Source organism: Microtus oregoni, unplaced genomic scaffold (genome assembly GCF_018167655.1).
Source record: "Microtus oregoni isolate MIOR12 unplaced genomic scaffold, Mior012 000027F_ref0000203, whole genome shotgun sequence".
Lineage (NCBI taxonomy): Eukaryota > Metazoa > Chordata > Mammalia > Rodentia > Cricetidae > Microtus > Microtus oregoni.
In genome coordinates, this window is record NW_024543086.1 from 12,716,850 (window position 1) to 12,741,173 (window position 24,324).

Consider the following 24,324-nt stretch of genomic DNA (forward strand, 5'->3'; position numbering starts at 1 on the left):
TGAAACAAGACATTGTGTACAGTTTGAAGATAGTATCTCAAAATAAGCTCCTGTCGGCCTTCTGAATGTCAGGTTTCCTATTTGCAGGTCCAGCCAATTATGGGGTCAAAAATAATTTCTAAAAGTTTCATCTATAACGAACACATATAAACCTAGACTTTAGTTGAGTCCTTATTTTATAACCAATATGGTATAACCATTATTTACAAAGTGTTTACATTGCAGTAGGTATTTTACATAGTCCAGAGACTACGAAGTATCTAGGAGGCTGAGTGCATGCTCCTGTATCTCACTGTACGTAAGTGACTTGAGCATCTGTGGGATCCTGGGACTCCGTGAGCCATTCCCCTGTGCATAGGGTGGGACATCTGCCTAACACGAGGAAATAACACAACGTGACGACACTGTGACACTGGCTGTCACCATCACCATTTTCTGTTTTGAGCCAATATACACCAAGAAAGAGGTTACTTACAGGTGGGAGAGGGACGTCAGGTCATTGAAGGAGCCTTCAGGAACACTGGAAATGTCATTGCCATGGAGGGTTCTGAAGCAAAAGACACAGGTTAGCAAGTGACCCCACTGAACCTGACACACTCACCCAGCCGAGCCGCACGTTTAGGGTCCCCAGAGCCCCACAGCTAGTGATATTAGATGTCATTGCCATTGCTGTGGGGCCATGGACATAGCTCTCTACAGCAGCAGGAGGGGTGGAGGGGCTGAGGGCTTGGGGAGGAAGAGAATGTACTTTCAAACTCTATAAACCTGGGCGAGAATCAGAAACCAGAAACCAGTTCTTTTTGGAAGTAGAGCATCGGTAGGATAAACTACTTCTCTGGCCTCAGATTTTACACCTGAAAAGCCGAGGGCCACATCTACCTAATGGAACCATTTTAGTTTCAAATATGACGTTTTGTGCTTGATTAACTGTGGCTGGTGCCATCTATTCCGGAGCCAGGCTGCTTGCTTTCAGACTCTGTCTCTGCCACTTACCAGCTGTATGGCCTTGAGCAAAATGGCTCATTTTCTCTTGAGCCTCAGTTCCTGATTGTCAAATGAAAATGGCCACAGTCATATTGTCACATGAAGCTCCGGTGCATATGTTAGACTATGTAGAAAGAATCTAGTATTTTCTAAGTGCTAACTGATGAATGACAGGGACAGTGGGGGCCAAGGATATGAGAGAGAGAAAATGATGGTGGGATGATGTGAGATTCCCCTCTGTATGCTGTGAATATGTTTTATTACCATTGGTTATTAAAGGAGCTGTTTCAGCCAGTGGCTTAGTAGAGTAAAAAAAGCCAGGCGGGAAATCCAAACAGAGATATAGAGAGAAAGTAGGTTAAGTCAGACAGACACCATGTAGTTGCCAAAGGAGACAGACACCCTGGAACCTTTACTGGTAAGCCACAGCCTTGAGGTGTTACCCAGATTAATAAAAATGGGTTCATTTAAGATGTAAGAGTTAGCTAGAACTATGCCTAAGCTATTGACCAAAGAGTGCTGCAATTAATATAGTTTCTGTGTTATTATTCGGGTCTGGGAGGCTGGGAAATGAGCGAGCAGTCTCTGTCTACAGCAGAAGGATAAACCAAAACTAAAAATGTATGAAAAAGTCATAAGAGGGGGCTGGAGAGATGGCTCAGTGGTTAAGAGCATTGCCTGCTCTTCCAAAGGTCCTGAGTTCAATTCTCAGCAACCACATGGTGGCTCACAGCCATCTGTAATGGGGTCTGGTGCCCTCTTTTGTCTGCAGGCGTAGACACAGACAGAATATTGTATACATAATAAATAAATAAACAAACAAACAAACAAATAAATAATTTTTTTTAAAAAGTCATAAGAAAACCTCATATTTACTACTTTAAAAAAATAAAGAGTTCAAATGGAGGCACCATGTGAGGGTGGGTAATGGAGTACCCAGAAGCCACAGATTGGTAAGTGAAAATCCCAGGGGGCTATGGTGGGCTGGCTATCCCTAAGAACCCTAAAATAATACAGGTATCTGCAAGAGTGCTCATTGCCCACTAGAATTAGGCGAGAAGACTATTGATGAAGGGGCCACATACTCTGGTCTCAGGGTATAGAGAGATCAAGCTGGAACTGAGCTGGAAGCTTCCTCCCTAGGGGCTTGCTCTCACAGAGTCAGATGGTGCCTTGTAGGCTGCTGGGAGATAATTGTGGACCTTGTGTTCTATAGGGCCGACTGGCCAGGCCACATGTGCTCACTGGCGCAATAGTAACAAGTCAGTTCTGGACGGGGGAGATAGGTAACTGACCACTCTCTGCTTAGAGAGGCTTGGTCTCCACTGGAGTTCAAGTCTGGTATCACCTGGCCAACATCCTGAGGCAGAAAAGGTCATGGGGGAAACCTACTACCTTTCTTTTTTTTTCTAAGTGGACATGATGTTCCCATTAAAGTGCCTTCCAGGTAACTAGGCTTATAGTTTAGTTCAGTGCTGTTGTTAGATCTAGTCAGAGAAACTTCTTTTTGTAGCAGCCAGCGGCAACGGCAGAGACATAACCACCAAAGTGCTGAGAGGAAGTGACTGTTGAGGGCTCAGTCATAAACGGACGTGGGTATGACCCCTTTTAAGGCTTAAGGAAAACTGTGAAACAGAGGGCAGAAAATTCCTAAGAACTGGAGGGATTGGGGGAGTGGTGTGGAAGGCTGACTTGCAGACAAGATACAGCTGACACATTCTTGGCTTCAAAGCAGCTGTGATTACTTGTATGAGACCAGCATAAGCCTGACTGGGCCCATCACCACTCTGTCTAGATGGGCAGGAGGGGCCAATGGGGCTCACCCTCCTTGAGGATGTGTGTGTAGTTAATGGCTGTGAGGAAGGAAGGGTTTATGAGACTCCACTCCTCCCTGGTGATCTATAGGTTGCTGAGAGAGAGAGGGAGAAACATTTTCTATAGCAGTATATCAGTGGGAGGGTACTCAGGCTTCTGTGGAAAAATTCCTCCATTTTAGTGGCTGGAGAGATGGATCAGCGGTTAAGAGCACTGACTGCTCTTCCAGAGAAACCAGGTTTGATTCCCAGCACCCACATGGTGGCTCCCAACTGTCCACCACACATGTGGTGCCTAGACATATAAGGTGAGCAAAACACCAATACACATGAAATGAATGAATAAAAATTTAAAAGTATTTATAAAACACCCTTATTAGGGTTTGAGGTTTAGGGCTTAGGGTTATTCTCCTGTCAGTAGCTCCAAGGAAAGTCATTGTATCACATAAACAATAAAAGTACTGTTAAATTAGAAGGGGGACGAGTTGACGAGGAAGAGGAAGGTGATTCATGAGAGTGGGAAGGAGATGAGAGGAAAATGGGGTTAGGAATATGATTTAAAATACGCTATATACATGTTTGAAAATGTCACAATGAAAACTATTATTATGTGTGATTAATATATGCTAATAAGGACGTAAAAATTTAGATTTCCAGGTCTGAGCTACATCTTCGGGGTCTGGGGTGGGACCCAAAATTCTGAAGGTTCCAACTGCACTGATGCTGTTGATCCTGGGACTACAGTTCACGGGGAAGGGCTAGGGGGTTTCTCCTAGTACTTAGGCAGGGGCTTAGTTTCCCTTCTGTAAAATACCCAGGGCCTTGCACATGCTGAGTGGGCATATTCCCTCTAGACCAGGGGTTCTCAATCTGTGGGTTGTGACCTCCTTGACAAACCTCAATCTCCAAAAATATTTAGATTATAATTCAGAGCAGTAGCAAAATTACGGTTATGAAGTAGCAACGAAATAATTTTACGGCTGGGGGTCACCACCACAGGAGGAACTGTAGTAAAGGGTCCCAGCTTTAGGAAGGATGAGGACCACCATTCTAGAGGATGCTGAAGGCAATCTGCAGATGATAGACTCATCAGAGCAGCGTGAAACTTAGCCATCCCTCGTTATACCCGGGCTGTCTGAACCTTGGGACCTCTGAATGCCTAGGTGCTCATCGTCTGCCTAGAGATGGCAGGCCCTATCTGAGCTCTTGCCGGGTCTGGGCAATCAGTGTCACAAAGACCAGTATGAGGCTCTTGGGAGACCTCAGAGAACTCACAGCCTTTTTTTTTTTTTTTTTTTTTTTTTTTTTTTTTTAAGATAAGAGTTTCTCTCTGTCGCACTTGGCTATCCTGGGACTCGCTTTGTAGATCAGGCTGGCCTCAAACCCAGAGATCCGCCTGCCTCTGACTCGCAGTTTTATGAATTGTGCTTCGTCAAGCTGGCAGCAGCGACAGCATCATGGTCCCTTCTGACCCGTTCCCATCCCCCGCCCTGCTGCTCTTGCTCTCCTTTCTCTCCTGAAGCACAGGAAGGGAATGTCCCTGGGGTTCCCATGTGGACTGTGGCCCCCATCCATCAAAGAGACCCACAGTCACCGCTAAGCTTTTTAGTAACGTTTTGCCACTCAGGGAAGATAACACTCCTGTCTCAGAGGAGACCGAAAACCCAACATCACACCCAAAGTCTGATCTCTGGGTTGACTGTCTCTCCTAAACTCTATTTGTTACCACCCCCCACTTCGAGGTTGCTTAGAGAACTCTACTGCCTACTCTGCCGCCCCTGTCCATCGAAGAGGTGTAAGCTTCAGCCATCTTGCCTCCTGCATCTTTGCATTTTGCGTAGCTCCTGCGTATGCGCGCATGCCCACAGTTCTGAACGCCGTCTCTCCATTATCCATTCATTCCAGCACAGGTGCACACACACCTTTAGGGGGACAGTATGAGCTAGCTCCCCTATAGGGCCAGTGAGAGACAACCCCCGAGCCTCCCACTAAAACTTAGACGTGAGGAGGAGGAGGAGGTTTCATTTTGCAGGCTGTTAAGCCACTAGAGCGAAACCTCCAGCCTGTCAGGATGCTACACAGGTCAGAATGAGGAGATGAATTTGCCCCACCTGTGAGGGAAGCCCATGCATGAAAGAGGGCCGAGGGACAAGACAGCTGCCCTCATCTCGGGCATGCATTCCCTAGTCCCAGAGCCACTGCCTACCCTGAACTGTTCAGGTGTTCAGAGGATATATCCCCCCGCCCCCACTTAGGTAGTTTGAGCTGGTCTCCTCTCCATTGGTCAGGAAGGGCCAATTACAATACTATGTTTTTAATAAGTCAGCCAGCTGTGAGTGTTGGTGCAAAGCCCTTAAGGTCCCAGATGCTGTAGGACCCAGTACATGGTCACTTTGTTCTTGGATTTATTTTGAGGCCCCCTCAAGGCAACACTTATATAAATTAGAAGTCTGTGAGCCCCATGATGCCATTTCTGGACTGGAGCCAAGACATAGTGAACATTGGTAGTATGGTCCCAAGTCCTCTATCCTACTTCACCTTTTAAAAAAAAAAATTAAAAAAAGTTTCATGCAATATATTTTGATGTGTTTTTTTTTTTCCTTTCCCCCAACTCATCCCAGATCCTCCCACCAAGTCCAAATCACAACCCTTTAGTTCTGATGAGAAACTTCTCTGGGTAAGGATGAAAACACACCAATTTTCAATCAGCAATGCCCAAATCTTTGAGGACGAGCTGCAGGAGACTAAAGGCAGGTATCAGCTAGGCGGGGAGGGAGGTCTGAAGACCTTGTGTTAGGAGCCCAGAGACAAAGAGTTCCGCTTTGGTTCTGTCTATAGGAATGGTGATTTGACCATACTCTTTTGTCTCTAACTTGAAATCTGCTTTGTGGACACACCTGCAAGTTCCTGTGAGCCCTCCACATTGTCCTTTCAAAGAAACCATTTCTTGTGTGTGTGTGTGTGTGAGTGTGTGTGTGTGCGCGCGCGCGAGTGCACATGAATGCATGCACTCACAGGGACCAGGAGAGGGGTTTGGAGCTCTGGAGCTGCGGTTGCAGGCTGCTGTGAGTCATCTGATGTGGGTGCTGGGAACTGAGCTCCAGTCCTCTTGGGAGAGCAGCTGGTGCTCTTTCTTACCTACCGAGTCAACACTCCAGCCTCCATACCTGTCCCTGATCTTAAGGTCTCTGTACAGGATAGCCATATTACCACCTTCTAGAATGTTCTTCACTCCTTTCTCTACTTAGGTGGGTCTCATTGGCTGCGTCTCAGCCTCGGAAAATGAAGGACTGACTTGGAAAGAAAGCAGTCTTGGGTTCGAATCCCAACTGCATTATCTTAGGCTAGTCAGTCTCAGTTTACTCATACGTGAGATGGGGCTAACAGAGGCATGGGGAACATGATTATGTCACAGAAGCCCTTATCCCTGGGCAGTGCAGAGGGAAGGCTTAACAGACATTGATGAAGACATTCCCGAAAGGGTTGTTCCTTTAAGATGGGCAGGATGCAGTGATGCCATCACTGTGGCCTGTGGCTCTTCTTTCAGCTGTCACCCTGGGTTGCAAATGCTCCTCAGCTTGACAGTTGCCCCTCTTAGAGGACACCCATGGCGTCTCCCTTACTCTCCGTGCCCACCTCCCAGGCCAGCATGGCAGCTTGTCCACTGAAGGCGTTAGGAAAGGGAATGACCAAGAGCAAGTCTCTAAACTTTTCCATCCCTATCTCCAAAGTCACAAGTTTAGCCAGGGATATGTCTAAGACTTCTTCGTATTCTTTGTGAAGTTACTGCTAAATTTAATGTTCAGCTTTGGCTTTGATTTCAAGGAATGGGCCTGCACCATGGTCTGGAGGCGGCCACCCCCACCTTTCAGCTCACCACCAGCATTTACCACCAGCATTTGCCGCCAGGCTGGCAGAGGTGGGCCAGGTCTCTGATGAGGCAGTGAGGTCCCTCTTGGGAAGGTAACCAAACAAAGAGCATCTGGAGCCCTTACTGGGGACATTGTAGGAGAGCTTCGTGCTGTCCTTAGCTCCTTGTGGGTATCAACATCCTACTTGGTGGATGAGAAGCTACAAATCCGCAGGACGATGAATGACAGCTTCAGTCTCTCCCTCTGTGCATGTTGGGGCGGCCCTCCCTGTCCTAACTGATTCCAGGTGCCCCTGTGTGGGGCTGGGGAGTGACATTGAGGACCACACACACACAAAGCATGTGACTCTGTGTGGGGCAACGATCCCTAAGAGTGCACAGATCCCCCAAAGAAGGACAAGAATGCCCACAAGAATGTTCTCACGAGCTATTTTACATCACAAGGGAAGTAGAGAAAATATAGTTTTTTCCCTCACACAATGGTTTGCACTTGGATTCCAGACCACTCTCCTGTCTTGTTCTCTGAAATGTACTTAGTTGTACTCACAGAAACCGAGAGAGACAGAGGAGGGGGGAGGGAGAGGGGAAGAGGAAAGGAGAGAAAGATAGAGACAGACAAACAGCCAAGCAGATATACACAGCCACACACATACATACACACACAAACACAGAGACAGACACACAGAAAGACACATAAACACACATAGACAGACAGATACACAGACAGAGACAGAGAGACAACCAGCCAGTTAAGCAGATACATTCACACACACACACACACACACACACACACACACACACACACACACAAACACAGATGGACACACAGAAAGAGACACAGACAGCTAAGTAGATACACACATACAGACACACTACCTACAGACACGCACCGAGACAGACAAAGACAAACAGATACACACACACATACATGTGTACACATGAATGCATGCAGGTCATTACAGACAATGCAATTCCTGTTGAAAACCAAACCTACCCGAGGCTAGGGAGGTGGCTCAGTGGGCAAGCCACTTGTATAAAAGTGTGGGAACCTGAGTCCAGATACCCCAAACCCATCTAAAGCCTGCAGTAGTGTCTATCTGTCACCCCAGCTCTCCTCTAGCGAGTTTGGAGGGCAGAGACAAGAAAATCCCTGAAAACCCCAGGGCCTGCGCGATCAGTGAACACAGTAATTAACAACAAGAGGCTCTGTCCCAAGTGGAGGAGCAACACCTGAGGTGTCCTCTGACCTCCATGCGCATGCTGTAGCACACGTGATCTCAACCCAGCAGACACTAAAAAAATAAATAAAACCACCCCACCTTTGGCCCGACTCCCTAACCTGCCACCATGTAAGAGTCTCCATTCCTGCTCTATCAGTGCTAGGAGCCAGCCACAAGCATTCTTTTTTCTCTTGTTCTCTCTTTAGTCTCTGTTCACTGGTGCCAATGTTTACAAGATATAATTAAGTTTCCTTTCCCACACAATAGCTAATAGCCAGCCCTTTCCCACGCTGTGTCTCGTTTTCATCTTTATCTCTTTTAATAACTGCGTTTCACTGACTAGTTCTGTCATAATCTCTTTATACATTTCCCCATTGTGGTCCCGGTAGGTAATATTTAAAATTTAGGTTAAAAAAATAACAATGCAACAAAGACTCAGATCTATAGAACCTTTCCCTCATTTTGGGTTTTTCTAGAGTGGGAATTCCTACATGTGCAATTACCAGAAGAAAGGATACAAATATCATAAAAATGTAGCCCATAAACGCTGTTATTTTTCCTGAATTGGTCCTTATGCAGAAAATGGTTGTTCCCCACTGAGGTACTTGGGTGGAGTGAGAGACTCTGAGATCAGTTTTATGCCCAGGACCCACTGCCTCTAGGATGACGGTGCTGAAGCCTGCTGACTCCTAACTTAAGAAGCAAGCTCCCTCGTTCTGAAAGCAGGCATGCCTTCCTGGGACCTCATGATGGTAGTGGGGCTGGGGTAGGACACACAACGACCTGAGGAAGGAGAAACCCCTGGCAGGCTGTGATGCTCACATCATCACCCCAGTGAACAGACAGATGGACGGGGAAAACCTATTTCTCTCACTCTGAATCTGTGAATTATCGCCAAGTTTCTGGACCCATGCACGGAGATCAGTTAAAACCGCAAGGTCTCTCTCTTCTGCCCTCCAACGCATCCCCAGCAACACTAGACTGCCTGGAGGGGAGGGGAGGTGGGAGGCTGGAATGGTCAGGGTCCCGCAGGCAGTGGAAGGGGCAGCTGGTCTGGCTTTGGGCCAGATGAATGAGACCTATCCACTCCTGCATTCGGCTAGAAACACGGAAATGGTTTCGCGGATGTTTCCATTCTCACACTCCCTGGAGATCGCGGATAATAAGTAAGTGACATTAACAGATTGCACACTGTCAGCATGGGCACTTCTTTGCCTCCCGGGAATTGATGTTTAATAACAGTGCGGATGACGTGTGGCAGGGGTTGTCGCTGACATGGGTGTTTTGCAGGTCTTAATACATCACACCAGACCAGAGTCTCGGAACAGACGAGGTTGCTGGGTGCTGTTTGTGGGTGGCACTGAGGCAGGAGCACACTTGGCCAGTTACTTCATCAGCCAGGGCTTGGTTTTCCCCATCTGTAAAATGGGCATCATCCTCTCAAGCTGACGGTACTATTGCAAAGGATCAGGAGAAGGAATGGCCAGTCCTGACCTTTTCAAATATGGAAGTTGGTCACTCTTAGAATAATGATGGACTAGAAAATACAGGTGAGAGGTTTAAGAGCAGGATGACATCTCTATCATCATGAGGAGATACCTTAAAAGTGATAGCGGAAAAAGACACAACATCTTTCTTTCTCAATAAAAAAGTGCAGGGTAGAAAGCTGGACCTAGTGTTGGGTCTAACCTAGAGCAGTGTCCCCCTGCTCCAGCAAGCCCCCATGAGACCAGAACAACAGATGGGTAGTTATTCCATATTCACAGTAGCCAGAGCTGGACATGTGTTTTCGATGCAGCATCTAACTCAGTCCTCTTAAGATTCAGAGACGCAATTACCATCATTATGAGATTTTTATGGGTCAAGAGACACACAGGGAGGGAGGGACAGAGATGTTTGGGGACCAGATGCGTTCTGGAGCCCCCTAGCCTTTGTGTGTAGCTCCTCTGTCTCAGTGGACAGGACCAGGCAGGCAGCGGGGTGTACAACAGGGGAGGCTACAGTCTGTGCAATCCTGTCTGCAGAAATGCAGAGGAAGAACTCAGGGACAGTTAGGACTCTTGACTCGCCAAGAGAAGGTGGACATCAGGATTTGTCAGTTATACATGTTGGCGACTTCTTAAAACTTGAACTTTCTCTTTCTCCCTCCCTCCCTCTCCCCTTCCTTCCTTTCTTTTTTTGAGACAGTATCTTGTTAAGTGGCCTAGGCTAGACTCAAAGTCACTAAATAGTCTAGGCTGGGTTAGAACTCATGTTCTTCCTGCCTCAGTCTCCTTAAGGACTGGGATTACACATGCGTGTCACCGTACTCAGACCTAAAACTTTCCGTCTTTGAAAAAGGTCCTTGTCAAGCCAACCTTCCAAGCTTGGATGGCACCTGGCCTTCCAGCTTGTCATCTCTGGTCCTTGCAGAGGGTGTTGCATCACCCTTCTGAAGCCATAGGGAGCACCCGTGAGAAGCCTGCTCACATCAGTGTGGCTCCATTCCACACTCTGTGCTCAAGAGAGGGAGGACACATGAGTGTAGCCTAACTGTGGCGTGGGATGACCCATCGGATACGCAGCCAAGTACAGACTCGAGGGCCTGAGTGATTGGCTAAAGGCTTATGAGAGTCAGGGTGCTGAACCTCAGGAATGGCCGACTTATAGAGTGCATTCTCTTTACCCCGTTGAGTATATCAGCATGGCCCGGTGGCAATGAATGGGCTTTGCTCATTGGACAGCGGGGGAAAGCGAGAGCTCTGTAGGTCTCGTGCTACTAGCCAGTACTATGTAAGTGACCCAAGGCCCTGTGACTCACAGCACTCGGAGTGACCGCAGCCCGTTGAAGGCATGGACGGGGATGCATCTCAGCCGGTTGTAGCTCAGGATCCTGTGGAAAGAGAAATGGGAGGCCGCTGGCTGCTCCTGCTCTCGTGGGTGCACTGTTTACACTGCGGACCGGGCAAAGCAAACGTTTCTTCTGATTTCCCTGGTTTAATGTATCGTCAAAGGGACCGCAGTACAGAAGGAAGAGAAGCTTCCTACCACTCCAGGAAGCTCCTAAGCTGGTCCCCCGCCCGCATGTTCCACAGCAGACTGGCTCTCTAATCAGATTTCCTACCCCCTCCCTCCACTGTCAAATGGTGTGTGCTCACAACGTGCGGAGCTAATGGGAAGTAAATGGGTCTGAGCAAAATATAATTGTGTAGGAGATCCTCCACTGGGAAAGAACATGCATGCTTCCCAGAAGGCATTCAGAAGACAGCCTTCTTCGGAGGTAATTAGCTGCCAGTTCCTCCATCTGCCAGGCCCCTACCTCTCCCTTTTGCATCTTCCGGTGTCTAAAGCCTGCCTTTCACTGGGGCAGCTGAAGCCCCGAGGACCACGACAGTCGGGCACCTCAAGAATGAGGGGTGACAAGACTGCATGGCCATGCCCATGGATGCTAAACATGGCTGACGCCATACTCACAGTGTGGAGAGGTGGGACATGTTGCTGAAGGTGTAATTGGTCAGCATGCCAATGCTGTTGTTGCTCAGGTCACTAGAGAAAGTAAAACAGAAAAGCCACGAGTTACTGTTAGCTGCTACAGAACAGCGGTTCTCAACGGGGGGCACTTTTGTTCTACCCTGGCATTTGGTAATGTCTGCAGACTTTTCTTTAGGCTGTCGATACTGGGAAATGCTACTGGCTTCTAACAGAGGCCAAGGTCACCACCTAGGTTCTCACGATAATCATGACAACTCCCGTAACCAATAATTATCCAGTTTCAGACGCCCATTGCTCTGAGTTTGAGAAATGTTCACACAGACACTGGTTTCTGGAGAACAAGAATAGGGACTAAATGGCGGCTTTCTGAAACCTTTTATTACTGCGCCTCTGATATTCATTGTGAAAGACCCATTCTTGTCTCTTGTGGACTGGCTCCTACCCCTCTCAAGTAGACATGGGCATCTTTCAATTACCACTTGCCCAAGGAGTAATTTCACCCCTCTGGGTCCCACCAAAGCAAGGCAGAGACGCTATTGAGAGGCAGAGCTCACAGGCCTCTTCCATGCCCAGGTTTACTGTTCCCCATTCAAGAGTTTTCAGGTTCTTGGGAGGCTTGAAGATGGTAGCAGGCATTATTGAAGGCCCTTGGTTTAAACCATCAACTTGGGACATTTTCTGGGAAACCAGAGAAGGAAGAAGGGATGCCTGCTTGGGCTCCTGGCAGATCTAAGTGTGGTCACAGTTCCCAAGGAACTGGACTTCCAGAAGACTCGGGAATTCAGCTTGGAGCCTGGAAGGTCAGAGGCAAGTCAACAGGAAGGTAGTTCGGTGCCCATGATGACATTCTGTGGCCATTTCCACACACTCGCCTCTCTGGAAAATTCTCTCACAACAGCCTGCTCCGTTTCCTCCCTGCTGCTCCTCCATGCACCGCACAGGCTGAGGACTGCTGGATCTGCCACAGCACCCTCCTCTCTTACTCCCCAAAGTCCTGTACCACACCACCTCAGGGAGGAGAGACAAATGCAGGCTTCTTACATAAGCGTCAGCTGGCGGAGCGAGGACAACTCTTTGGGCACCGCCGTCAAATGGTTTCCTTCCAGGTACCTGAAAGAGAGGTGCAGAGTGATTGCACTGGGAAGGGTACTGCACGCTAGGCACACCACAAGAAGCCTCCATGAGTCACCCCCCCCCCCCACCATCTGTCATCCTTGTGTAATCCTGAAATCACTCAGCCGGTGATATTTTTCTCCACTAGACTGAGTAAGTTTCACGAAGCAAGAGTTCTTGTTAAATTGCCCTTCACTGCATCCTACAGGGCTCTTTACAATGCTGATACACACTCGGCACGCGGTGCAAATCTAGTTAATATTAATAAGTGAAGCACTCACTTAATGCTGACCTATCACAATATTTGAGTAGCAGCAACACAGAGCTGAGGAGCCACTTACTCCAGGCTACACAGAAACCATTAGTTGATCTAGAGGCTAAGCAGTGGGTTAGTGGTTCTCAACCTGTGGGTCACAACTCCTTTGGGGGTTGCGTATCAGATTTCCCGCGAATCAGATATTCACATTACGATTCATAACAGTAGCAAATATACAGTTATGAAGTAACAAAAAAATTAATCTTATGGTTGGGGGTCACCACAACCTGAGGGAATGTATTAAAGGGTTGAAGCGTTAGGAAGGTTGACAATTCCACATAGCTTTTACTTAGCTCCTGGAAGGGTAGTTAGGGGAACTTAGCCATCATTTGTCGTAAGAACTCAAATTTAAACTGAGGGAGATGCTAAGTGGCAGATGATACTCAGGGAGAGTCTACTAGAACCTGCAAGGGAGTTAACTGGGGAAAGTTGAAAAGTAGCAACCACAAAAGAAACACTGAACAGCTGGGGGGTTGGGGGGGGGAGAGCTACACCCAGACCAGAAGCATCAGCAGGGGGCGCTGTGGGAAGCCTTCCTCCCTTGGTGTTTGGTGCTCAGTACTGGCAGCCCAAGACCCTCCTGAACCATACTCGAGAAATACCCAGTATTTCAGGACTATCTTCTGACAAAGAGGATATTGTGACATTGGAAAAGAAACCCCGAGTCAGGGTATAGAGCATTCAGGCAACAGAAAGCCTAGAGGAAACCCAAGTGTCCCCAAGAACTTTCATGCTGACTCCACGCAGCACACAGGACACCAACAAGAGCTGTGCAGGACCCGAAGGAAATGACAGAGTAGGGCCAGCTCCCGAGACTGCGTCTGTCATCGGATCGTGCACAGGAGAACTCAGAAGGGAGAACGGGAGCATCCACAGCAGAGGAGCCCCAGGAGCTAAGCAAAGCTCTAAGAGCTGGGGAGGTACACAACAGTCTAGGTGGAACCGAGCAATCGGCTCACTAGGCTTTCATATCCTCTATTTTCACCCAGGTTTCTATCCTTCAGCATCTAACCTATCTTTATTTAACACCCAATGCCATATTTTGTTTGTTTGTTTCTTTGCATAACGGCTGTTCTGGAACTCATAGAGATTCGCCTTCCTCTGCCTCCTGAGTACCACCACTGCCCAGCTACCCAATGCCATTTTAGTTTAGGTTTTTTTTTTTTGTTGTTTTTTTTTTTTTTGTTTTTGTTTTTTTTCGAGACAGGATTTCTCTGTGGCTTTTTGGAATCTGTCCTGGAACTAGCTCTGTAAACCAGGCTGGTCTCGAACTCACAGAGATCCGCCTGCCTCTGCCTCCCGAGTGCTGGGATTAAAGGCATGCGCCACCATCGCCCAGCCCCAATGCCATTTTAGTAGGCCAGTGGCTTCATTCTGTTCTTGACCCACGCCTATCCTTTTTCGTTTTCCTTCTTCCTCTCCCAAACAACATAATCTGGCCTGATTTGCAGGGCCTCTGTGCTCAGCTCCTCGGGAGATGGGGCTGTTCTACAATATCAGATAGAGTATCTTCAGTTTTCTCTCTCTAGCAGACCTTTATCCTGAAACCCCACCTCCCTCCTCCTTTTTTGTCCCTTCAGGTCTCTCCTCTACTTTCTCTTTATCATCTCAATATGCACATTCACATATGAAATCACCATTATCCTGATACTCAAGCCAAACAAAGACACAACAAAATAGAAAACTGTAGACCAATCTCCCTGATTAACTCAGATGCAAAAAAAAAAAAAAAAACCAAAAAACAAAAAACAAAAAAAACCTCAACAAAATATTTGTGACCTGAATTCAAGGACAAACCAAGATGGTCACTTACCATAAGCAAGTTGGCTTCATTACAGAGAAACAGGATCATTTAAGCAAATCAATAAATGTAACACATCACCCAATGGACTCAAGGAGAGAAATCACAGGATCAACTCAATAGATACAGATAAAGGCCTTTGTCAAAACCCAACACCCTTTCATGATAAAACCCCCAAGAGGCTAGGAAAGGAGGAAACATAACAAAGGTATCTACCATGAGGTAAAGCCAACATCATGCTAAATGGAAAGTAGTTCCATTCAAATCAGGAACAATACAAAGGTGTTCATTGTCATCTATTCGATATGGTGTTTGAAATCCTACCCAGAGCAGCAAGAGAAGGAAATAAAAAAAACAAAGAGAAAAGGAGGGAGTTAAATTTAATGTGTACATTCCATGATTTAATATGTGAGAAACCCTAAAGACTCTGCCAGGAGGGCTGGAGAGATGGCTCGGTGGTTAAGAGCATTGTCTACTCTTTCAGAGGTCCTGAATTCAATTCTCAGCAACCACGTAGTGGCTGACAACCATCTGTAATGGGATCTGATGCCCTCTCTGTCATGCAAAGCACTTATACACATAAAGAATATGAAAAAAAAACCACCACAAAATTCTGAGAGCCAATAGACACTAAGGTCCCAGTAAGGTGGTACAAAATTAAACACACAAAATTCATCAGCCTTCCTATATATTAACGATGTAAATAAATAATTAAGATGTGAAAGAAGTGAGGGAAATAATCCTGTTCACAACACATTCAAAAATACAGAAAAACATCTAACAAGTGAAGCAAAAAGACATATACAAAGAAAACATTCAAACAAGGAAGAAGGAAACTGAGGGAGATACCTGAAGATAGAAGAAGCACTCTCTCATGCTCATGGATCGCAAGATATAATCCTGTTAAAATGGCTTGCCTACCAAAAGTGATCTATAGATTCAATGCAACGTCCATTAAAATACCAGCATTATTCTTTACAGAAACAGAAAACAACAACAACATTAAAACTCATATGGAAACATGAAGGACCCCAGATAGCCACAGCAACTCTGAACAAAAACAACAGTGTGGTAGTTATCAGTGCATGTGATTTCAGGTTATATTACAGAACAATAGTGACCAAAAAAACAAGGTATGGGTACAAAACCAGACTCAGGTCAATGGCAGAGAAGCGAGAGCTGAGAAACAAGCCATGCGCTACAGCTGATTTTCATTACAAGAGGCAAAGACCAAACCAAACCAACAACAGCCACACCCAAGACCACACCCACACACACTGGAGAAAAGATAGCCTCCTTAAGAGGTGAAGCTAGGGAAACTGGATGATATCGCTAGCAGAGGGACACAGCTGGCTCCTTTCTCCAACCATGAACAGAAGCCAACTCTGAGGCTGAAGACCTTACTGTAAGACCCGAAACTCCAAAGATGCTAGAGGATCAAGACCCAAGGCACAGCTAAGGATTTTCTTCCCCTGACTCCAGTAACTCAGGAAGTAAGGTCAACTATTGACAAAGGCAACCTCATGCAATTAAAAAGATTCTGCATGCAACAAACAAGCAAACAAACAAAACCCCCAAACCTGCCCACAATAACTCAGTTATTAGAAGAGACAGCCTACAGAACGGGAGAAAAATCTTTGCCATGGATTCATCTCACAGCTGATTAATATCTGAAATATACAAACAACTAAAAAAAAAACCCAACCAAACAAAAACTCAGTGAAAAAATAGGCCAAGGAACTTAACAGAGAATTCTCAAAAGAACAAATATGAATGGCCGATAAATATTTTAAAATGGGCTCAACATCCTCAGCCATCGGGGAAATGTAAATTTAAGCTACTTTGAAATTCCATCTCACCCCTAGTCGGAATGGTTATTATGGAAAAAACAAACAGCAACAAATGCTGTCCAGGAAATGTGGAAAGGCGAGCTGTTGTTCACTGTCATTGGGCGTGTAAATAGCATAGCCAGTATGGACATCTGTCTGGGGGGGGGGTCTTTAAAAGCTAAAATTAGAACTTCCACATGACCCAGCTACAGCACTCCGTGGTGCGTACCCGGAAGACTCTCCATCCCACCACAGAGACACTTGCTCATCCACGTTCACTGTGACTCGATTCACAACCTCTAGGAAATGGATTCAGCCTAGATGTCCATCAGCGGAGGAACAGATAATGAAAATGTGGTCCATGTACACAAGGAGTTTTATTCAGCTGTAAAATGAAATTACAAAACGTGCAGGAAAACGGATGGCACTGGAAAGAGGAGATCGAGCGCGGAAGCCTAGGTCTGGAAAGACAAATGCTGAACACCCCCTCCCTCACGCAGAGCCCAGTTTCTGATTTTTATATAGGTGCACTTGCGTGGGAAAAAATGTGGGCAGAGCTCAGGAAACTAGAAAGGGGCCAATGAGAGAGGAGGGAAGAGATTCTTTAAGGTGAGGGAAAGTCATAGGACACATGTGGTATACGTGGAAGGGGAAACAGGAAAGGTTTATATGGGGATGGAAGACATGGAGACAGGGGTAGGAAAAGTAGGTGTGTGTGTGTGTGTCCAAACTAATGATGCATGACAAAGTCATAAGGAAATCTGATACCTGTAATCCAGCCAGACATTATATTAAATATGAAAGCTTGCATGGAGGTACATGTGATTGTACAATAACACTGAAATATACCATGTATGAAAAGGTCAAAATGAAACGAAAGTTATTGTTGTGTATAATTAATATATGACAAAAACATTTATTTATTTTTAAAAAAATATTTATTTTATCTGTATGAGTGTTTTGCCTGCCTGTATGTCTGTGTACCATGTGTGTACCTGGGGCCCACAGAGGGCATTGGTTCCTCAGGAACTGAAGTTACAGATGGCTGTGAACCACCATATGAGTGCTGGGAACTGAACCCAGGTCGTCTGGAGGAATAGCCAGTGCTCTTAACCACTAAGTCATCTCTCTAGCCCCAACAAAAAACATTTAAAAAATGATGTGGAATTCAAAGCTGAGGATCTCTGATGTCTTATCTGGAAATAAGGAAAGAGGGGGTATGTCTGTGTTACAGGGGGTACATGACAATAGGGACCAAGCTGCAGGATGAAGGTCCCTAACAGACAGGAACTCTTTCAGACAAGCAGTGACCCCAGACCCCAGGCTCCTGGAGAGACTTGCTCAACTAGGGTGCCCCAAACTCTGTGGATTTAAGTTTCACAGAAGAAAGCAGCCTTGGTCATAAATTACAAAGACAGCTGCCCTGTGATGCCTACCCTCGGGAGGGGTCCCATGCCAGTTTATTCACCCGTCCACTCTAAGTCCTTGTCCCAGGCATCCTGATGCTTAGGACACAAGGGAAGATTTGCTAAGGAGACTTTCCAGACCATTTTGGCTCTCTGGGGGGAGTTTCCTTCCACACAGCACCTGCGGTACACTGTCACTGCCCAGTGCCTGTCTTCAGTTCCCCGAGGTCGCTCCTCTGCTGCCTCAGTGTTTCTCAAGCTTTAACATGTATGTAAACAGCCTGGGATCACGTGAACAAAGCTGGCTCTGACCCAGACGGTCTGGGGTAGGACTGAATGAAGAAGTTGCTTTTCTAATACTTAAGCTAAGAACTAATTTGGGGTGATGAGTTGCTAACATGTGGCTTTTGTCTTAGGGTTTCTATTACTATGAAGGGACACTATGACCACAGCGACCCTTATAAAAAAGAAAGCATTTAATTGGGGCTGGCTTATAGTTTCAGAGCTTTGGCCCATTATCATTCATGGCAGGAAACATGGATCATGCATGTAGGCAGACATGGTGCTGGAGAAGGAGCTGAGAGTTCTACATCTTAATCTGTAGGCAGCAGAAGTGTCTGTGATACTGGGCGTGGCTTGAGCATATATGAGACCTCAAAGCCCGCCTCTACAGTGACCCATTTCCTCCAACAACGCCATACCTCCTAATAGTGACCAAGCATTCAAACATGGGAGTTTATGGCAAGAGAGGGGGCCGCCAAGATTCCCAAACAGTCTCCATGACATGCGCAGGACGTTGTCTCTGCTTCAGTCTTTGTATTCAGTAAGGCCGAATGAACTGAGTAGCTCAGTGTTCGCTTTTCTGAAAGTCTTCCTGTCTCGTCTGTAAGCAAAGTGAACTGCCTGCTTTTTGCTCCCTGCCTGCTGTCAGAATCTCCATTGCTTGCAATGTCTACCAGCTGCAGATGCTAGCTGCACCTACCAAATGCATTCACAGAAACAGTTAGAGCAAGAATTTGACCGTGATAATTGGCAGTACAACCTAGCCAAGTCCAGACAGGAAATTACGTGTGCAACCCTTCTCTGGTTCATCTCATGTCTGACCCTCTGATGACCTCTGGTTGCCATTGTGCTGGTCTTGTCCTTCCCTGAACAGCCAAAGAAAGGGTGGCCAGGTCTCTGTCTGCCCTGGTCCTGCCTCCGCCTCCTTGTCAAGTTTCCTCCTGCGACCTCAGCCCTTAGCTCTAGCCTGCCTCCTACATTTCAGCTCCCCCACCCACAGGTGACATTATAAGTGTTTCAGTTCCTGGTGGCATCTTCAGTGCGAGTCTGCCCGCAGAGTCATGTCAGAACACTCACAGTGGCCTTCCTACACACTGACTGGCAACAGCTAGGCTCAGGAAATGTCACCTGGGCAATGAAAACCACAGAACTTCCCAAGGGAGTTGCGTTTGGCACTACCGAGTGAGTGGGAGCTGCTTTCCGGTCCAGGGTGTCCCAGTGCCCTGGCATCACGGCTTGGAAAGACACAGAATCAAAAAGCTCCACTTTAGAAGTGCAGATGCAGTGCTGAGGGACGCTGCCTTTGTAGGAAGCCCTTGATGAACGCTCTCAACTCCAAAGTAGCTTATAGCTGGAGCGGGGGCCCGGAGGGACGGTTCAGAAGCCTGCCCTCTGCCCCTGGCCTCAGAACTGCAGCAGTGTTTCTGGCAGGTCAACTTTTGTGTTGACCTGAATTTAAATGCTCTCTTTCAGCCCTCACTCCCGAGAACACACCTGCCTTGCATGAGAATCCACAAAGATCGCCTTGCACAAGCCCCCCACCCCCCGCTTTCTGCTCCCATTTTAAGCTTTGCAGAGCAGACAGGTTCTCACAAAGAATTCCAAGAGCAGCAGGAGAGGGAGAGCGCAGCCACCTTCCAGGATTTCCACCAGAGACCTGGGTAAAGTGGGGGCAGCTCAGTGGCCATTCTGGCTACCTAATAGTTATGTGTTTGTAGGCAAGGTACTTAACCTCTCTGGGCTTGTATTCACATAGCTATAAAATGGAACTAGTGAGCCGGGCGGTGGTGGTGCACGTCTTTAATCCCAGCACTCGGGAGGCAGAGGCAGGTGGATCTCTGTGAGTTTGAGGCCAGCCTGGTCTACAACAGCTAGTTCCAGGCCAGGAACCAAAAAAGCTACAGAGAAACCCTGTCTCGAAAAATCAAAAAAAAAAAAAAATGGAACTAGTGATAATTACTACCATGAAGTATTATGAGGGCTGCTATGAATAGCATCCAGCATACTAGTGTTGAATAGTTTTTGAAAATACATTCAAATACATATATGCATATACATGTGTGTATATATCCACACAGACACACACAACCTCTCCACCTAGATCACTATATACATGATGGCCAGAAGATTTCACTTCCTCTTCTGCTTCCACAAGTGTCGCTGTGAGGAGCGTGGCACTAAGCCATGCTGCTGATGATAATGCTTGCTTGGCTCTGGTGTGTCCCTACGTGTGGACACCGCCCTCCTCTGGTCCTCAGGCTGCACCCCACCTGCTCAAGCTCCCAGCACATGCACCTTCTTTCTTAGGCTACCTGCCCCTTAGGGATCCAGGTGCTGGAACAGACCTTCCTGCCAGGAGGGGCTTCTGCAGACACGTGCTTTCTTCCTGAATGTTCCTGGGGAAGATGACTCAGCCACAGGCTAGTTCACACTGCCTTCTTTTTCTTCCAAGTCTCCAGGATCAGGGACGTGACTGTGACCCTGACCGCTCTACTCCAACCCCAGTGGCCGTGTCTCCTGAAGCACACCAGCTGACGGCATGGATGAGTGAAGGAGCATCTTGCTCTCAGCCCCTATCATCCTCATGCCAGGCATGAGTTCCCAGTATTGACTAGAGTCCCAGCTCTACTAGGGACCAGTCCTCCTCTGTCCCCTCAATCTCCTGAGAGCACCGAGGACCATCCTCTTCTAAGTTTGCCTGCTGAGTCTCTCTGGGTCAGGCCCATTCTAGGACCCTACCATGCTCAGAGGAAGCTTCTCTCCAAAGCTGGGGTGAACCCTGTACCTGGCTGAGGTATCCTCTGGCTTTCCCTGTGTCAGAATATTCTGGATATGTCAACTTGGCACAACCTAAAGTCTTTTGAGAGGAAGGAACCACATTTAAGAAAATGCCTCCAGAAGATTAGGTTCTAGGCGGGTCTGTAAGTCATTTTTTTGTTTAGTGATTGACAGGGAGTGGGGCTGGGAGGGGTGGCAGCCCACTGTGGATGGTGCCATGCCTGGGCTGGTGGTCCTAGGTTCTGAAGAAAGCAGGCTGAGCAAGCCATGTGGAGCAAGCCAGTAGGCAGCACCCTTCCATGGCCTCGGCATCATTTCCTGTCTCCAGGTTTCTGCCTGTCTGAGTTCCTGCCCCAACTGCCTTTGATGATGAAGTGATATTGAAGTATAACACAAATAAATCCTTTACTTCACAACTTGCTTTTTGGCCATGGCATTCCATCGCAGCAATAGAAACCCGAAGAGTCAAGAAACATAGGCAGGCTGGGCTGTGAGTCTATCCAACGCAGGGAAAGCATGCCCAGAATAGGGCATGAAGAAGCAGTCTCTTTGCTGGTAGCAGCTGCATGGCTGGACAAGTTCAGCTGTCAGCATGAATTGGCTGGAACATAGACAGTGCCCCCAAACAATGACAGCAGGGCTCCTGGTCTGCCTCTTCCTGCCAAAGCAGGTGACAGACATGGCTGGATGTTACAAAACCCCGGGAAACTGTCACGGGGCAGAAAGGGACATGGGCTCGTGCACGGGGTAGTAGTGTATTAGAGACTCTGTGGTGGGGCAGACAGAAAGGGCTTGAGTTTGTGCTCTGCAGCTGTTGGGCAGGTTGCTATAAGCAGGCTCTGAAAAGTCCAGGGCTTCCCATTTGCACTGGAATGAGGATGTTAAAAAGCTGGCCTCATGGAAGCAGAAAGAACAATGGCTTTCCCAGGCTGGAAGAATGAGGGAAAGGAAGGAGGGTGGGTGATGGTACAGGGAGCAAGTGGGGCAGGAAGAAAAACACCAGAATTACACTGTATCAGTGGTTCTCAACCTGTGGGTCGCAACCCCTTTTGGGGTCAAATATCAGCTGTTCTGCATATCAGATATTTACCTTCAATTCATAACAGAAGCAAAACGACAGTCTTGAAGCAGCAACAAAAATAAGTTATGGTTGGGGGTCATCACAACACAAGGAACTGTGTTAAAGGGCCACAGCACTAGGAAGGTTGAGAACCACTGCTCTTCAGCCTCACAGAAGCTGTGGCAATGATTAGCTGTACCCTCAGTCTGGCCGGCGGGAGGACTCTGGATGTCTTCAGCATACATCAATGGGATGCTTGCGGGGCTAGGTCCTACGATTACTCTGCCCTGATCATTATGTGTTGTTTACACGTATGTAAATGTTGCACTGTATCCTGTAAGTAAGTTTCATCATTCTGTCAACTAAAAATTAAAAGCAAAAGTTTACAGAGCCACTTAACTTTCCTAAGCCTTGGCAATCTGATAGGTAAGAGCAGAATGATCAGGGTTGGCAAAATCGCTTAGCAGGTAAGGGTGCTTGCTGCTGATTCTGACAATCTGAGCTCAAACCCCCAGCAGAACTCACACGGTAGAGGGAAGGGACTCATCCACACACGTTGTCCTCTGACCTCTGCAACGCACTTTGCAGCACAGGCACCCCAAATAAATAAATAAAAATGGGGACAGCGCTGCTTGCTCAGGAGTGTGCCTGGCAGGAGCACCCGAGGCTGCCTCACTGCACCTGGCACAGACAAGGGGTCGGGTCCAGCGCAATGCAGGTTTGTAGCGTGGACCACATCTCCTCCCTTCCTCTCCCTTCCTCTCCCAAAGGCCAGTGCAGGCAGAGTTCCCTGGATTCACCCTCGTCTCTGAGTGGGTTGTGTCTCAGTGTTTGTGACTTTCCGGATGCCCTTGTTTTGCCCTTTTCCGACTGCATGTCCACACCCTAGTAACCAACAGCCAGAGAGACATTTCCATCGAGCTGCTTTCTGGCATCCCAACTCCCATCCTGAACCTGTTGGAGAGAGCGGTACCAGGTTCTCTCCTCTCCCTAGTGCATCCTTGGCATCATCTCTGACCATGATAATTCTCAAAGATGTGTGCCAGCCCCATGTCTGCCCTCCCCATCCCCTTTCTGTTTTCCTTCTACCAGGCTTTGGGTGTCTACAGTACAGCACATCCCTGTTGCTAGTCTGTTCCCCAGGATGCAGGAGACCTCGTGTCTGATTATTTGTCCCTTCTCCTGATGACTGTCTGGTGAGGGGACAGTCATACATTCTTTTCTTTTTGAGATATCACTTAAAAGACAAATTCATGGTCATGGTTTTCAGATGAAACTCAGAACCCAAATGGCCCAGGTATGATATAAACAAGGACTGAGCTGTGGATGAGATTTCCCCAGTGTCAGATTCTCAACCCCTCTCTAGGCCTTAAAGGAGATGGAGGTTTGACTCCCATGTCTGTCAACATTCCGGCAAATGGAAGCAAACAGATTCTTAGGCTTTAGTTACTTTGGAACAACAAGGCAGGCTCAACGATAAAGAGATATTTGCAGGGCAATAACTGTCCTTCCTGCTAATGGGGAGACACTGCTTTGGCAATTTCTCAGTGACTCGGGGGAAGGGGATTGACATGCTTCGCCCTGATTTTGAAAAGAGCCTGTAGGTCCCTGTCTTAGTTAGGGTTTCTATTTTTGGGAAGAGACACCATGACCACGGCAACTCTTATAAAAGAAAATATTTAACTGGGGTGGCTCACTTACAGTTTCCGAGGTTCAGTCCATTATCATCAAGGTGGGACATGGCAGTGTGCAGGCAGACATGGCGCTGTAGAAGGAGCTGAGAGTCCTACATCTTGTGGCAACAGGAAGTAGTCTGTGACACTGGGAGTAGCTTGAGCATAGGAGAACTCATAGCCTATCCCCACAGTGACACATGTCCTCCAACAAGGCCACACCTCTTAATAGTGCTACTCCCTTTTGTGGCCATTTCTTTCAAACCACCACAGTGCCCCTTTCAATCAGGAACTGGATGCTGCCTGCAGCTGGCGTTTCCTCCCTCCACTCCTTGCTGGCTGCTGTCGTGACTGCTGTGGTTCTTCATGTATCACCCACACCTAAAGGTCCCTGAGAAACTTTCAGAAGTCGAGGTCCAAATTATTTTTGTAATGATCTACAAGCATTGTTCTTACTGCAGGAGAGATGGCTCGGAGATTACGAGCGCACACCACTCTTGCAGAGGACCCAACGTTGGCTCCCAGCATTCACACCGAGTGACTCAGAACCGCCCGTCATTTCAGCTCCAGGGGATCTGATAGCCCCTTCTGCTCGTGATCTCTGTGGGCCCCTGCAAGCAATGCATCCCAACCTACATATAAATATCAGCAAAAGTAATATAAAATCTTCAAGAAAAAGACCAGCATCCTCTGTTTTATACGCATC

The 24,324-nt window shown here is 47.4% G+C and overlaps 1 protein-coding gene across 1 annotated transcript in view; it reads right to left on the reverse strand.

Annotated features, from left to right (window-relative positions):
• The window catches only part of Slit3 (slit guidance ligand 3), a 589,355-nt gene that overhangs the window by 47,027 nt on the left and 518,004 nt on the right, over nt 1-24,324 (reverse strand). Inside the window, exons 21-24 of the mRNA XM_041676107.1 lie at nt 12,402-12,470; nt 11,343-11,414; nt 10,690-10,761; nt 476-547 (exon numbers count right to left, since the gene is read on the reverse strand). Of these exons, the coding sequence (XP_041532041.1) occupies nt 476-547; nt 10,690-10,761; nt 11,343-11,414; nt 12,402-12,470 (285 nt within the window). The remainder of the gene's footprint in view (nt 1-475; nt 548-10,689; nt 10,762-11,342; nt 11,415-12,401; nt 12,471-24,324) is intronic.